This window comes from Prunus avium, chromosome 8 (assembly GCF_965620075.1).
Source record: "Prunus avium chromosome 8, drPruAviu1.hap1.1, whole genome shotgun sequence".
In the NCBI taxonomy this organism is placed as follows: domain Eukaryota; kingdom Viridiplantae; phylum Streptophyta; class Magnoliopsida; order Rosales; family Rosaceae; genus Prunus; species Prunus avium.
Genome location: NC_142291.1, coordinates 31849319 through 31865416, shown reverse-complemented (window position 1 = coordinate 31865416; position 16098 = coordinate 31849319). Strand labels below are relative to the sequence as shown.

Below are 16098 nucleotides of genomic sequence, written 5' to 3'. Positions count from 1 at the left end.
TCGTGAAGATTTGATTGTATTTGTGCGCTTTGGGATCACATAAGAACATGTTCCTTCTCTTTTTTCGGTCAATCTCCTTTTTCCTTTCAATAGTTGTTTTTTTACAACAGAAAGTACCCGACTAGATGGGTTTAAAATGGGCTAATTATAAGTACAACACCCAACCACAAACCCCAATTATTGGGCAAACAAAGCAAAACAAAAATTTCACCAAAGATTGGCTCCATTTCCTGAGCCAATTTTACAGATTAAACATGACCTTAATGGCATTGCCTCCACCAGCACTGATTTCAAATGCTTTTTCCACCTCCTTTTGAGAGAATCCAAGACGATGTGTTATCAGGGGCTTCACATCAACCTTACCACTTCTCAACAATTCAAGGCACAAGGGCCATGTGTTCTTGTATCGGAAAATTCCAATCACATTGACCTCTCTGTATTAAAATCAAGAAATCATAAATAATACAAATAATGTGTGTCACAAGTGAGTCATGTCTCATACCTCTATTAGAGATGTGACACCAAATACGATACTAATAGTTTTACAAACTTAACTAATAAATTAATCAATTTATACCTGGCAGTAGCTGAAGTGAGTGGGAGAGTCAGCTCTCTCTGCCCCATTCCCACAAGGCAAACTTTGCCACCGGAACCAGTAGCACTTAGAGCTGTCGCCATAGTTTTATTAAACCCTGCACAATCGAAGCTTACATCCACTCGAGTTCCCATAGCTTCTTTTATCTTAGCCACTTCTTCAGCAACCTCCTTCAAAATAATTTAGATAACTCATTGAAAAAAGGGTTGATGTCACCTTACAAACCCTGAAAATGTAACAACATCATGTACCTCGATATTTGTGGAAACTTTGACGATCTCATGTGCACCAAGAGCCCTTGCAACGGATAAACGATGGTCATTCACATCCGCCACGACAATTCTAGATGCTTCGAAGGCACGAGCAGCCAACAATGTAACAAGTCCTATAGGTCCTGCTCCCATGACCAAAACATTTGTTCGTGGACCGACATTAGCCCGACGACAAGCATGAACACCAACACTTAAGGGTTCACACATTGCCCCTTCCTCCAAGCTCACGTTGTTTGGTAGTTTAAAACACAGGTCTCCAGGATGGACAACCTGTAAAATAAAATATAAGAAAACATCATGTATCTCAAACACCTGCCTCAAATTTGAATTGCCCACTAAAAAGCTATAGTATCTCAAAGTGAGTGTTGTTGTTTGTACTATTTCAACTCACAGACCGACCTAAATGCATTTTAGACTGTAATGAGGGTTATAGTCCAGTCATGTGACAAGCTTACAACGCTCCACGTGTCATCTTGTGCTAGTTACAACTGGCATATAATATGCTGCAAATACATGAGTACCTGATTTGCCAGGCAACCATGAGTTGGAGGGGACCCGAAAAACTTCATCTCGGGGCATAGATTATATCGGCCTTGTTTGCATAGCTCACATCGCTTGCAATTGATGCCGGGCTCTAGTGCCACACGGTCACCAGGCACCAGATGCTTCACCTCACTCCCAACTTCCTCTACGAACCCAGCACACTCATGGCCAATTACCATTGGCTCTTTCACCACAAAATCTGCACATCTCATGTTCTGAAATAGTAACAAACAACAATCAAAACAGTAAGTCAATTAGGTTACAATTGACTAACAATCGAATTTCCGATGAAGAAGTGGGTTACAATTGACCAAGGCAGTGTGCCTGCAAGAAGGGAAAGAGGGGGGGACCTTGAAGTGGTGAACATCACTGCCGCATATGCCAACAGCCTTGAGTCGAACTAAAACATCATGGGGTCCTAAAGAAATCCCAAGAGAACAAGGAACACAGGAAGTCAATTAGGCAAAAAGGATAACAGCACAAATAATAATTTGACCTGAAATGTGAAAGAAGTTGAGTTAAAAAACAGTGATCCAATTAAAGCTTGAGAAAAAAAAACAAATTGGTACCGAGATTAGGGAGCTTGAAAGGTTGGATTTTGAGGGTGTTAACCCCAAGAAGCCAAGCAGCCATGTTCTTTTGTTCAACACCATCTCTGCTTGCATCTCCAAAGCCATCACCTTCATCAGGCTTTCCTCCCTTTCCCATTTGCTATCTTTGTTTTTCTGTTTTTGCTGCTTTGGATTAATTTATGCCAGTCTTTGAAGCCTGTGTTGAGAGATGTAGATGGAGAAATGTGATGGCCTGCAACTTTATTAAATCTATACTATGGTCGCACATCTGTAAATGAGCACACCTTATTGTTCTTATTATTTCAAAATAGACTAAGCACTCATTTTATAGGAAAAAGCTTTGCTCTAGACCAGAAAAATCAATGGTATTGTTTTTTACTACGTACGTAAGTGGGTGGCTTGTTCTTATCTCATGCAAGGGTTTTCCTTGCCACACTCAACCATCATCCATTACATCACTTTTGGCTAGATTTTTCCAAACACATCTAGATTAGTCAAACACACAGTACAAGTACAAGAAAAATACCGTACGATAACACGTTATTAACAAATAACGTGCGTAAGTTACGCGCTGTGGAATTGGACTTTCCATAACGTGCGGAGCGCGCGTGTTGTGTTATACCGCTTACAACAAGTAGTGCGCGTTATAGAAATGGAATTTTGGGGATATTTTAACAACGCATCCTTGCGTGTTGTTGTATCTGAAGTTCAACAACACGCAATGCACATTGTCAAAACTATATCACTTTACTACGGTAAAATGTTGGTGAAAAAACTATCCGAAATTTTTTGCGGGTGTTGTGAAACGTGTGCGTGGATGTAGCAAGAAAGACTTTATGTGCATGCAATAGTAGATTGATGTAAGTGAAAAAGCGTTTTTTGTGGGTGAAATGTTTTCACCTCCAATTCTTATGCAAAACATTAACTGCTTTGCTCTTGTAACTTTCCCTATAAAAGGGATCCTCAGCCGAAGAAGAAGATACACCAATCCGAAGAGAAAAGTGAGAGAACTTTGAGAGTTAGAAAGTTTTATCCGAGAGAAAATTCTATCAGTGTAATACCACAAGAGCAAATATAATCCCACACCAATATTCAGTGGTACTTTCATACTCTGTCTATTTTATAACACGTTATCAGCACAATAGTCTCTCTTCTTTACCTCTAAATTTTCCCAGCGAAACGCTATGTGGTTATTTCTCTATCTCCTCTCTGTCATATGCTCTCACTTTACTACTATGACAACATGCAAACTTTCTTTTTTGTATTCTCACAATTTTTATGTTGTTTCATTTATGTTTGTTTAATTTATTTTTTCATATTGTAATTTGGAATGGCTCAGTTTTATCCCCCATCCTATTATTTTATGGTGATGTAGTTCCATTGCCCATCACGTTGTAACATATATTATTGTAATAAAATTGGTGGTGTGATTTTAAAACCCATTTTATTATATCTTGAATAGCGGTGCAGTTATATTGCCCACAGTGTGATAACTTATATAATGGGAAAGTGTCGGTTCTACCACCCTCCAAATAGTAATAAATATTTGTTTTACTAGTGGGATTCCCTTAGTAATAACCATTACTAAAGGTTGACCCTTAGTAATAACTACTACTAACCACTAACCCTTAGTAAGATATATGATTTCTTTTATCCTATTAACATTTATATTCATTTATTTTAGGGTATACTGCCGAATTGCCCCCCGAACTTGGACATAACTCTCAATTTACCCCCCGACCTTTTTTTAGCAAATTAAAGGCTCGAATTAAATTTTATTATCAATGTTCCCCCCACCGTCAAAATTCGAACATTTCATCTATTAATCCGTCTATTTGACCCACGTTGACTATATGTTGAGGGTTATTTTCGTCATTCAGCGCGGATTGAATTAGCAACCTCTCTCAACCTCTCTCAACCTCTCTCACACACTTCGCACATCACTTTCAGATTGGTAGGGTTAGAAAGGTACCGATTCGAGGGCGGGAAAAAGGATCGAAGGTTGGAGAGGGATGATATCGAGGGAATCTGAAAGCTTTTTCATAAAGCTTCTTTTGGCTCTGTTGATTCGACACAACATGAGTCTAGATGTGTTGCCTCTGCAGGTGCGGAACAGAGGGCCTCCTCCCAAGTACAGTAAGTAATCGCTTTTCCCAATTTGAAATTGTTTAAGCTTGTGTGGTCCTTGGTCTGTCGGTTGTTTGTACATTTTGTGGTGTTGTCTGATATGCTTTTTTGAATAGGAAATACTTGTGGTCCCGAAGCATTTGTGTTGTTTTATCTGCCTAATTGTCAGTGGACCTGAGTCAATTTCAAGTTTAGAATGGTAGTTGGGTAGTAAAGATAAGTTGGTGTGATAAAATAGTGGTTTTATATATCTTTTTTTTTTTAGGTGATCCAGATTTGTTCTCCCTAGAAATTCACCATGGAGGTTATATTTTAGAGGGGAAGTATGTTCAGGGTAAGGTTACATGGGCAGACAACTGTAATGCTGACCACCTGTCGATGCTTGACCTGTTTGATGTTGCTATCTGTTTAGGATATGAGCATCAAAAAATACAGTACCACTACTGGAACAAAAGAAGGGGATTTGTTCCAATTAAAGTAGATGCCCATGTAGTTGAGTTTGTGGAGCATACACCTACCTCTAAAGTTCAACCCTTATATCTCTCATATAAGCATCAACCACATTTCCCAGAGAGCCAGGCATCTGCATCTACTCCACAATTGGGGTTGGAAGTAGAAGTTGAAACTGAAACTGATGTTGGTGAGTTGGGGAACCAGTTTGTAGAAGTGGATGTTGATTTAGATGATGATGGTGATGATGAGGCAGATAATGAGGGAGGTAATGAGGCAAATGACAGTGAAGATGATGAGGCTGAAGATGATGATAGTGAGACAGACATTGAGTTGATTGACTCTGAGTTTGAGCAGTCAGATGAAGAAGGGTTGAAGACAGTCTTGGAAGAGGATGATAACTTGTTTGATAAACATGTAGTTGATGAAGAAAATGAAGAATACAATGAAGAACCTGGTGAGGTTGATAGTGAAGACTACAATACCGACGAACTTGTAAGTCTTGATGAAGAATCTGATGAGGATGAAGTTGTGAAAAACCGTAGCCGCAGAAGAAAAGCTCCTAGGTTTAAGCAGTTTACAGAATTTGATTTGCTGAAGCCAACATTTCATTTGGGAATGGAATTTACGAACATGGAGCAATGTAAGGAAGCAATAAGGTATTATGCAGTTTCATGTGCAAGGCCATTGAAGTGGGTGAGGCTCAAATGTGAAGGAGATAATAAACAAAAGGTTCCATGTCCATGGATGCTGTATGCTTCTCATGTGGGGAAAGGTCCAACTACAAAGATTAAGACATATGTTCCAAGGCATACATGTGGAAGGAGGCAAAGAACCAAGTATGCCACTTCATCATGGCTGTCTAAGAGGTTTGATGAGGAGTTAAGAGATAATCCCAATATGAAAGTGACAGATTTCATGAAGTTAATAAGGAAACAATATGCCATAGATGTAACTGAGGCTCAAGTTTACAAAGCCAAGAGTTTTGCAAAACTTAGAATTCAAGGTAGTATTCAAGAGCAATATGGTAAGTTGTGGGATTATTGTGAGGAGTTAAAGAGCAATAACCCTGGAAGTACTGTCATTGTGAAGACTGATTTGCAGGGTGAGAATCCTATTTTTAAGAGGATTTATATATGTTTTGGAGCACTTAAAAAAGGATTTGTGGAAGGATGTAGAGCAGTGGTGGGTTTTGATGGGTGCCATATTAAGGGTTTTCATCCAGGACAGATTCTAAGTGCAGTTGGGGTTGATGGAAATAATGGGATGTATCCAATTGCTTTTGCTGTTGTTGAAGTTGAAAACACAGAGACTTGGAGTTGGTTCTTTGACATATTCTTTCAAGATGTAGGTATTCAAAATGGCAATGGGTGGATTTTCATTACTGATAAGCAAAAGGGTTTAGGGAATGCCCTTCATGCTTTGATGCTCAATGCTGAGCACAGGCATTGTGTGAGGCACTTGCACAATAATTTCAAGCTTACAGGCCATACTGGTAATGCTTTGAAGCAGAGGTTGTGGGCAGCAGCTAGGGCAACAACAATACCTGTATTTGAAGTTGAAATGGAGCAGATGTTGGGTCAATCCGAGGCAGCTTATAAGTGGCTTGAGGAGAGACCAGCTGCTCATTGGAGTAGATCACACTTTAGTACAGTCCCAAAGTGTGATATACTTCTAAACAACTTGTGTGAGTGTTTTAATGCTGCAATTCTAGAAGCAAGGGATAAGCCCATTGTTACTCTTTTGGAGAGAATTAGAACCTATTTTATGCTTAGAATGGCTAGACTTAGAGAGATAGTGTGGCCCCATGAGGTTGGTCCAAGGATATTTGCTATTGTGGAAAAGAATTCAATTGAAAGTGGCCACTGCATAGCTTCGTATGCTGGTGGGGGGAAGTATCAAGTTAATAGCATGTTGGGAGCTATGTTTGTTGTGGATTTAGAAAGGCATACATGTACCTGCAGAAAATGGGACTTAAGTGGAATTCCTTGTCCACATGCCTTGGCTGCAATAGCAAAGAGTGAGCACAGACCTCTGGATTTTGCGCATGCACTTTACAAAAGGCCGGCATATGATAGGGCTTAGGTGGCGTTTGGCCCCGCTTAAATTTTTTAAAAAGCAGCTTTAATAAAAATTTGGCATGAGTTGGGTGTTTGGTAAACCCAAAAAAACACGCTTATTTTAAAAACACTCATCATAAAAAGCAAAAACTCAAAGTCGCCAATACCCAGCTTTCAAAAGCTGCTTAAAAAAAGAGCCGGTTTTCTCATTAATGAAAGTTTCATTATTCCAATAATACCCCTAAATATTTCACAAAATGACAACGTTTATCCCTCTATAATCTCGCGACCTTCACACTCTCTGACCTTCACTCTCACAGACTGCTCTTCTCACTGTTCTTCTTCTTCCTCCCCCTGCATCTCAAAATTCCATCTCAATTAAGGAAGTTAATTGCTAACAACAATCAGCTACTCATCAGTGAGTTCATCTTCCCATTACATTTATGATTTTTGGGTTTATATATGTTATGAAATTAGGTTTTTTTGTTTGGTTTCTATGAGATTGGGGGCTTTGTGTTCTTGGGCCTTTAGGGGGAAGACACGGGAGAGATAGAGAGACAGAGAGACAGAGAGAGAGTTTTGCTCCTAGTTTTGTACTGGGTTTGTCTCTCCTTGCTTTTTGGCAAGGTTCCTCCCTAGTTTGGTCTAGGGTTTTCAATTGGCCTTTGGGTCAGATACTTCTCTCTCTGTTTCTGTTTCTCTGAAACATATCTGTCCTATATGCTTTTTTTTTCTCTAGATTACCCAACCATCATTGTTCATAGATTTATTACTCATTGTGTAGTTTGGTACGGTTCCAAAATCTCAAGAACAAAAGTAATCAAATAATTAATGGATTTCATCACTTTAGTGTATTTTTGCTATTGTTATTCTTCAGTGATTCTTCAATGTAATTTGGTTGTTGCCGCTGTTACTCATAAGCCTCTACGGTGAAGTGGTTGAGCAGAGACTTATATTTGGGCTGCGGGTTGGGTAGTAGAACTAGAATCTCACTGATATTGATGGTTTGCAATCATATATATATATATATATATATATATAGCCCAAGTCAAGTCCCGTGTTGATTTTTCCATTGTCCTAACCTTGTTGTCTTCAAGCTCAAACATAATTCCTTTGAACTACAAGAAAAGAGTGAAGAAGCCATTAGCTCCAGATCTGGTGGCTTCTCTTTTCTCAAGAATGAAAAGAAAAAAAAAATCCTATTCTTTGAAACTGCTATTCCATCTAAGTTGTCGTCCATTGTTGTGTTAGAAAATTTTTGGTAAATAAAGCTTTTAATTTTTAGTGGTCATAGTTTCAAGTTCTTCCTTATTATTATTTTTTGTTAGTGTCGGTGGACTTTATTATTGTGTTAGAAGAATTTTGATTGGGTAATGGTTTCAAGTTCTTCCTTTTAGTTATATTTTTTGTGTTGGTGGAAATATTGGCTAAGACTTTATGTTATCTTTGTCTCCTCGGGTGAGAATAGGCTAGCTAGTTCCTCAAGTAATATATGTTAAAGATTAGGAAAATTATGTAGTTCTTGTTCTTATGTCAATTGTGAAGGTGATCAATTTATTTTCATGTGTGGATTCGTCTTCTTGTTGGTTTTCTTTCATGAATCATTAGGATAACTCCATGCTTGGACTCTTTGTCTGTTGTTGAGATTGAGAAGTGGGTTTAAGGAAGTTTTCTTGGGAGTTGTTATCATTTTCAAACATATACCATATAGTGGATAATATAGATGAATATTCATATCTGTACGAAAAGGAAAGTTTGCTATTTTTATGCTTTCAGTATAATGTATATTGCGACAATTATTTGCTATTATCTATTTCTCATACTCAACACATATTTCTTTAGTAAGGATGGGAAAGAATGTGGGAAGTTCATCAAAAGCTCCAGCTACATGGAATAACCACAATGACACTTCATAATTATATAAGGAGGCATGCCCAACGTGATAGACATTTTGATGCTTCAAATGATATCTTAAGTGAAGAGATAGGTGAGGATGTTGATGTGCAACAAGAATTTCATAGTCTTCATGACAATGGAACACAAGAGATGGAAGCATTGAGAAATAGCATCGCTACAAATTTAATGAATGCATCTAATTAGCTTTTTTTTATATTGTAGTGATCTATTTGGGCATGTTAAAATTGAACAATTTTTGTATATTTGTTATGCTAACCCTCTACAAAGCCCTCAAAACACATTATTATTATTAATATAACAATATTTAGAACTATTTTTGTTACAATATTAATTTATAATTTATGGTAATATATGTGTGCTAATTGTAGATTACAATTTTTTATTACAAAAATGTGTAAATTAAAAAAAGAAAACAAATTTATGTAGTGAAGTTTGTTTTCTTTTTTTAAAGTAGAAAAAGAATGAAGAAAAAAACAAACAGTTTCATCATCATGTCCTTTTCGGTCATTATACATACTAAAAGCACTTCTGAAAAAAATTTACCAAACACTTTGACAACTCACAGCAATTTTTCACATTTGGTTTACCAAACGCCTAGCTGCTTTTTTCACAGCTGATTATTTTCGCAGCACAGCAGAAGCAACTTTTTTTAAAAGCACAGCAATGCCAAACTAGCCCTTATGAGGGCTATATATCTCCAATGCCTAGTCAAGCATATTGAAAAAAACAGGGCATGTACGTATCAAGCCACCTCTTTATCGCATCCAACCAGGAAGGCCCAAACTTAGCAGAAATAAAGAACCTGATGAAATACCAAAAGGGGCAACAAAACTTAAAAGGTATGGCATTGTAATGACATGTCGAAACTGTGGACAAGAAGGTCACAATTTTGCTGGTTGTCCCCAAAATGGACAAGTTAGAATTGTTCTTGATTTATTTGTTTACACATTTCATTTGTTGAAAATGGCTATGTTAACATGTGATTGGACTGTTTTTGCAATGTTAATATGTGATTTGTTGTTATTGACAATGAAGGGGCAACCTAGAGGTGCTAGAGCAAGAGGCGGTAGAAGGGGAAGAGGAGCTGTGAGGGGAAGAGGTGCAAGGGGAAGAGGAGCTGCAACTGGTACTGGAGGTGTTGATACTGCAAGTGTCAATGCAAGTGGAACAACAACTGCAAGTGGAACAACAACTATCAGGGACAGAGGTGTTATGAGAGGCAGAGGTGTTGTGAGTGAACAACAACAAACTCAGGCCAGACCAAAGTTTAATGTAAGTTCTTGGATTATTGTGGTATGTTTTGAATCAATCATTGCATCATTGAAGGCTTAAGGGATCTATGCTTGCAACAAGTGAAAAGATGAGCTCATGCCCCCCATGTCATAAGGAAGACCAATCTATTTGCTGGTTCACAACCTGCCCAAGGTTCAAGTTCCCAACTTGTGAAACCTTCAAGTTCATAAGCTCATTCACAACCTGCCCAAAGAATATTTGCTCATCAAGGTTCAAGTTCACAACCTCAACCAATGCTAACTTCTCCAAAAAGGCCTAGGTTAAAATCTCCAGCAAAACGAATAAGGCCATGGAGAGTTTAGTCAACAATTTGAAGTGAATGGTTGAAGAGTTATGATGTTTATTTTGGTGTTCTGGATCATTTTGGTTTGCAATCTATTTGCTAGTATATTGTTGAACTGATTTTTATTTGAAGTGAATGGATGAAGATGTATTTTTGAAACTGAATTTGGACCAGCTTTGATGTAATCACATGTGAATTCAAATGTTGTATTTTGGCATACTTTGAAGTGCAGTTCTTTTGGTGTGATAGTTACTATTTCAATGGTCAAAATGACAGCTTGTATTTTCATTCACCAAAACAATTCTTACAGTGATTACAATGGTCACAACACTCAGAATTGCCAATTAGACATCTCTTTCTAACCATTACAAATTGCCAATTACCCATCTATTTCTACCCCAAACACCCATCCCTTTCTAACCATTACAAAATCCCAACCACCCATCTCTTTCTAACCCTTATAAAAACTTACAAAATGCCAAGCAGTGCACCCATCCCTTTATAACCCTAAACCAAAATGCCAACTACCCATCCCTTTCTACACCTTCCCATTGGTGCATTTATCTTCATTCGAAATCAAGCACATAATAACCCCAAACATGCACAATGACACCCAAATCATGGGTTTTTCAGCTTTGAATTCCCTTTCTTTTTTTCTGCTTCCAACTTGTTAATTCTCCTCAGCAGTCCTAGAATTATTTGCTTAGATCTATTGCACATAACAGAGTCACCCCACTCCCACATTTGACAACGTTTCTGCAAACACAGAGTTTTAAAAAGTGGAAACTCAAAACTGCATACAATTTCCTTCTACTTCCATTTGGATAAGTGTAACTTTGACAATGAATCTATTGATCATTGTAATACGTATGGAGTTATTTTTTGAATGAAAATTCTTTATTATGTGTTATCTTATTATTGGGAAAGAAGAAAATAGTTTTACTTATCATAAAGCTTCAGTTTACAAATGAACTATATTGTTGATAAGGCGAATTTGAAAATAATAATAAAACAATAGAAAAGTTGATATAGATCCAAATTCCCATTGAGGAGTTGAGTTTAATTCTCGGATTTGGTGACTTTGATCTAAGTCCTTTGACTTTTGTGCCACATAGGATTACATTTATTTTATTTTTTTAATTTATGTAATCTTTTTATTCATTTATTTTTAAAATCATTTTTGTTCCAATGTTGCCCCTTATAACTTGAATCAGATAATAGTAATTTGTGTCATAATAATTAGCTATTTACAACATTTGGCATTGAATAGAAAAGGAAAATATAGCAAACATATCCCAAAAATCACGTTTTTACCTACAATCATGCTCCTTTGAACTCTAAATGTTTTGACAAAGGAAAAAACGCATTTGTTTACTGTGTAGATATATTGTCTTGTTGCCTATTGCATAGGTATATATGTGTTTTTTTTTTTTCCTTCATATTTTCGACAATGTGTAATTTATGTTCTAATTTTTATATGTAACATAAAATTTTATTTGTATATTTTTGTATCTAACTTATAGGTAGTCTTCTAATTTATGTTCCTAACTTATAGGTAACACGATTTATCAAGGAAATAATTCAAAATTTATATTCTGAAATGCAATTACAAGGAAATAATGCATTAAATTTATGTTTTCAACGTGTTTTCCTTATTTACATCAAAGGGTAAAATCGACACAAAAAAAAAGTAATAAATGTCAAAGGACCTACATCTAAAACAAAAAACGTGTGGACTAAACCCAATGACAGCTAATCGTTTTGGACCTAGATCTAAGAAGCCCATAAAACAATGATATTTAGTATGACAACGTGCAAAGACTGTTGTTAAAAATGTAACAACAACGCACATACAAACGTTGTCAATGAGGTGTTCAACAACATGCAACGACATCGGCTTCAACAACGTGCGCTGCATGTTGTTAATACCCTTCAACAACGCACAATGCTCGTTATTAAATGGCTTTTTCTTGTAGTGACATGGGCTTTATGAGAAATTATCGTGTGTGTAAATACACAATGTACTATATGTACATGTATTATAATTTGAGTGAATTTAATGCATCATATTAGAATCACGTGTGGTGCATCGGATGCATTGAAACCCTAAAAAATAGTTACCAATATTTTTTTTTTTTGTCTGAACCACGAGGTGGTCCTGGATGGGCCCCAACTATGGGTTGCACCTTTAAGCCTTAACCACAACCCAGACTAATCCCCGCTCACACCAGGTTGGCCCGTAAGGGGTAAAGTGCTGGCCAAAGTGGTGACTCCATACGAGAGCAGGGATCGAACCCCTGACCTCTCTTAAGGAATGAGAGTGCCGAACCATTCACACCAACCACCTTGGTTAGTTACCAATATTTTTAGTACACAGCTAAGGTAGACATATTTGGTACTTTCATATTTGAATCCACCAAACAGATACCTTTCCATAATAAGCATCCATCAAATCCTATAAATACGCTTTACATTACAGTCCATTCACACATCAACCAAAACCCATCAAGACACAGTCTCTCAATAAACTTTTGTGTGTTTTTTTTCTTCAAGTTTTTCAATGGAAGGAAAAGCTGCAATGCGTTTGACATTGGTGCTTGCTTTGGTCCTCATGACATTGTTGGCTCCAAACCAACACATTGGTGTTGAGGCTGTGCGCACAGTTTTCACTCCAAGCCCAGCCCCTTCTCCTGATGCGTCTACCTGTAACGAGGCTGATTGTCAAGCAGACTGTATTGCTCAGCTCAAGGCACAATATGCAAGTTCCCAATGTGTGGAGGTTGATGAAGGAGTCGTTTGTGTGTGTTTTACCAGCTAATTGTAATGCAAGCATTAATAAAATAACATTCTCCTATTCATCGATGGTCTTTATTTTGTTTCGATACATAAATTACAACCCTTCTCATAGGGTTCAATGCCCCCAAAAATCATAATCGTCCTAAACACATTTATCTATGGGTGCTTTTCTGTCATGCATTTCAAAACACGTCTCTTAGGGCCAGTTTGGCATTGTTGTGCTGTGAAAATAATCGATGTTATATTTGCTGTAAGAGAAATCCGTTGTGAAAGAAATCAATTGAGCGTTTGGTAAACTTTTTGTCAAAAGTGTTGTTGGTACAATAATCAGTTTTGAGTGTTTGGTAAATTTTTGTGTCAAAGTGTTGTGAACTATGTATAATGACTAAAAAGACCATTATGTTGAAATGACTTTTCTGTTCAAGTGTTTGGTTAAAAAAAAAAAGAATTTCACTTTCACTTATATATTTCTTTGTTAAATATGTTTGGTACATGTAGATATCCCTCCGCCTTTGACAAGAAAAATTAACATAATATGTCTATTACTTGATTCTTGTGGTGTGTAGAGAGTGCTTCAACGATCCAACAAGAAAAATTGAACGAAGAGAATGAGAAGAGTAGCTATGGCATGAAGAACGTGGAAGAGAAGGCGTGAAGATGAACGATGGGAAGTAGAAGAACGAGGAGAAAGAGCCACGATCGTGAAAATATATGGGGTTATTTTTGGAATTATGAAATTTTCATTAAACTCGAGCGCCTCTCAAAATCGATTGCCGCATAATCAAAAATGAAAGCAACTCTGTACCAGCTTTCCCTAATTGCTTTCTCTCAACAATTATTCACAATATAAGTGATTTTTTTTATCTCTTACCAAACAAGCTGGGCTTTCAAAAAATTTAAAATAATCACTTATGGCCCCAAATAAATAGTGTCAAACGGGCATTCAGTCAAATCTCCCCAAATGCAAATTAAATAGAAAGTCATCATCATAAGAGTAACATTACTAATTAGAAAAGTGATACTGAAAATGGAAAATATCAAAAGAGAAAAGAACCACACTGAAGAATAATGAAGTAGATTTAGAAAAGAACTAACTGATATATTCAATAACGATCTTAAGTACAGTTCTTTTAGATAGATCTAAGATACGAAGGGGGATGGTAAAAGTTTGCTTGTAAACTCACTCACACATGCCAAAGACAAGATGTTCGGATTCATTGCATACGGTTACATGGAATTTTAATTTTTACAGTGGGTGTAAATCAAAATATTGCATGGGATAATCAAGGCAAAATCCCCTTTGGAATAATGACGTCCCCAATGTTGTTGTGCCATGGGTCAGCCAAGTGAGTGGCCAAATTCTCCAAAGGTCCGGTGCCAGGGTACGCCGATTGTTGAACAACGAAACCCACAAAAGCCAACAATGCAAGCCGGCCTACACAATCATTAAATTAGCTAGTAATTAGATTATCTACATATTCACAGTCTAACAACATAAAATATCGTAATTACAAGAGACTAGGTATATGTGTACTGACCGTTTTTGATCTCCTTGACTTTGTATTCCTCAAACTTCTTAGGGTCCTTAGAGTAGCCCAAGGGGTCAAAAGCCCCACCAGGGTACTTTTTCTTCTCAGGGTCCTTTTCCATGCTGCGTTGGTGCTCTACAAAAGCAATGGAAAGGAACTCGATGACCAAAATTGTAGGCAATGTGCCCCATGGAACTGGGTTGCCTAAGTAGGTGGCTTGGCCTCCTGGAACGGCAGCCCACTCTTGTGCCTTTACCCAGTTGCCCAATCCCAAAGCCTCTGGTACTAGAATCCCTGGCTGCAAAAGTTGTAATTTGCAAGTTTAATTAGTCCTCAAAAGTAAATAAAATTCAATTTTAAAAAAAGTAAACAAAATTGCAGGATTTTTTTTTTTTTTTTTTTTAAGGAACAAAATTGATCGAATTTTTAATGAAAATGTTTGTAAGTTTTAGTACTTACAACAGCAAGCATAGCCCATCTGCAGTGAATGAGCTCAGACTCCTTGAACCTCTCCAAGTTTTCTGGCACTTCTCCTAGCCGAAGTGGGTCAAATCCAAAGTCACTGAAACCCCAACAAGCAACAAATTAATACAATGTCACAAACTAACATAAACTCCAAAGTATTGGAAATATTAATATAAATTTTCTCCAAAGTAATTAGCATGCTAGGGTCACCAAATTTCGTTCACCAAATGACCTCGAACTATTTAAGTTATTCAAATCTAAATTAGCTCTGCACCTTATTTATATCTAACAAGATACCAAACATATTTGATGACCCTATAACATTATTGAATTGTTATATTTCGTTACCCGGGTGCAGAGCCATCGAGATAAGGAGGTCTCGGCTGGCCGGGCATCCAATCAGCGGACATGGAGAACCTGGAGGAGGCATTGGCACCAACACTAGGGAGCTGGACTGCACTGGTGGCAAATTTAGACTTGGAGGATGAGAGGACTGAGGGGAAGGCTGTGGTGGCGATGCCACAGCTCATCAAAGTGTTGGCAGCCATTAATGAAGAAATGAATGCCTGCAAGATTTTTGGTCTGTGGGAGGAAGAAGAAGGGGAGACTTAGAATATGGGAGGTGGAAGGAGTGGCAAGGAATACTAGTAGTAGAGGGTACACAACTTGTGGGAGATATAGAAGAATCCAAATGTGGATTGTGATTGGCTAATGCTGCTTGCTTGTGCTCTGTTATTGGGCCACGTGGATTCTGTCAATCCAAATAGGTGGCCATGTGTGGAATATCCCCAGTTGATAGGTCAAATCTTATATGTGTGGTGGAGGTTGAGTTCTGCATGAAAATCTAACCCATATGCAAGCACAGAAGTTAAGGGTGAAATGGTAAAATGCTTAGCAAACGGAAGACTGAAACTACCCTTGCCATTGAATTCTCTTTGCCATTATCTTCAATTATGCATCAAGAATTCAAGATGAAGAAAAAGCAAAGTGCTAGCTTAGTTAAAATGGAAAACACAAAAGAACGCGCATACAATTCTTTGACTAATTAAAGTGCTAAGATTAGTTGTTTACACACATTGATTGACATGGATGTTTCGGTGAATTTCATCGAATCTCTACGATTGAAATTCTTTCATTTATAAGTAACATTTTAATTTAACTCAATTCTTTTAGGTCCAAAACATCCTCAACATACC

General features: G+C 37.4%; 2 protein-coding genes, 1 long non-coding RNA gene and 1 pseudogene across 3 annotated transcripts; 2 read left to right on the top strand and 2 right to left on the bottom strand.

Moving 5' to 3' along the window:
• Window positions 1–54: 54 nt before the first annotated feature.
• LOC110772632 (sorbitol dehydrogenase-like) lies at window positions 55–2314 on the bottom strand. Its single transcript, XM_021977089.2, has 6 exons — window positions 1980–2314; window positions 1761–1828; window positions 1389–1625; window positions 847–1137; window positions 578–765; window positions 55–434 (listed from the first exon to the last, which is right to left on the bottom strand). Exons 1-6 carry the CDS (start codon window positions 2116–2118, stop codon window positions 242–244), a joined length of 1116 nt encoding a protein of 371 aa, XP_021832781.2. The 5' UTR covers window positions 2119–2314; the 3' UTR covers window positions 55–241.
• Window positions 2315–5820: 3506 nt separating this feature from the next.
• LOC148292544 (uncharacterized) lies at window positions 5821–10116 on the top strand (annotated as a pseudogene).
• On the top strand, window positions 6822–8846 carry LOC110772642 (uncharacterized). Its single transcript, XR_002529130.2, has 2 exons — window positions 6822–7037; window positions 8462–8846. It is a non-coding gene; the product is annotated as an uncharacterized LOC110772642 (long non-coding RNA).
• Window positions 10117–13986: 3870 nt separating the features above from the next.
• On the bottom strand, window positions 13987–15552 carry LHCA1 (chlorophyll a-b binding protein 6). Its single transcript, XM_021977079.2, has 4 exons — window positions 15251–15552; window positions 14897–14999; window positions 14447–14735; window positions 13987–14343 (listed from the first exon to the last, which is right to left on the bottom strand). Exons 1-4 carry the CDS (start codon window positions 15448–15450, stop codon window positions 14192–14194), a joined length of 744 nt encoding a protein of 247 aa, XP_021832771.1. The 5' UTR covers window positions 15451–15552; the 3' UTR covers window positions 13987–14191.
• Between the last annotated feature and the right edge of the window lie 546 nt (window positions 15553–16098).

Bases quoted from the DNA above. Each gene is read 5' to 3' on its own strand.
- LOC110772632 (XM_021977089.2), bottom strand. From the start codon at position 2,118: ATGGGAAAGGGAGGAAAGCCTGATGAAGGTGATGGCTTTGGAGATGCA. The intron at 1,829-1,979 runs GTACCAATTTGT...GGATTTCTTTAG, and splicing joins TTTCAAGCTCCCTAATCTCG to GACCCCATGATGTTTTAGTT. The intron at 766-846 runs GTACATGATGTT...ATTATTTTGAAG, and splicing joins AAGTTTCCACAAATATCGAG to GAGGTTGCTGAAGAAGTGGC.
- LHCA1 (XM_021977079.2), bottom strand. From the start codon at position 15,450: ATGGCTGCCAACACTTTGATGAGCTGTGGCATCGCCACCACAGCCTTC. The intron at 15,000-15,250 runs GTAACGAAATAT...TTGGGGTTTCAG, and splicing joins CTCGATGGCTCTGCACCCGG to TGACTTTGGATTTGACCCAC. The intron at 14,344-14,446 runs GTCAGTACACAT...ATGATTGTGTAG, and splicing joins AGTCAAGGAGATCAAAAACG to GCCGGCTTGCATTGTTGGCT.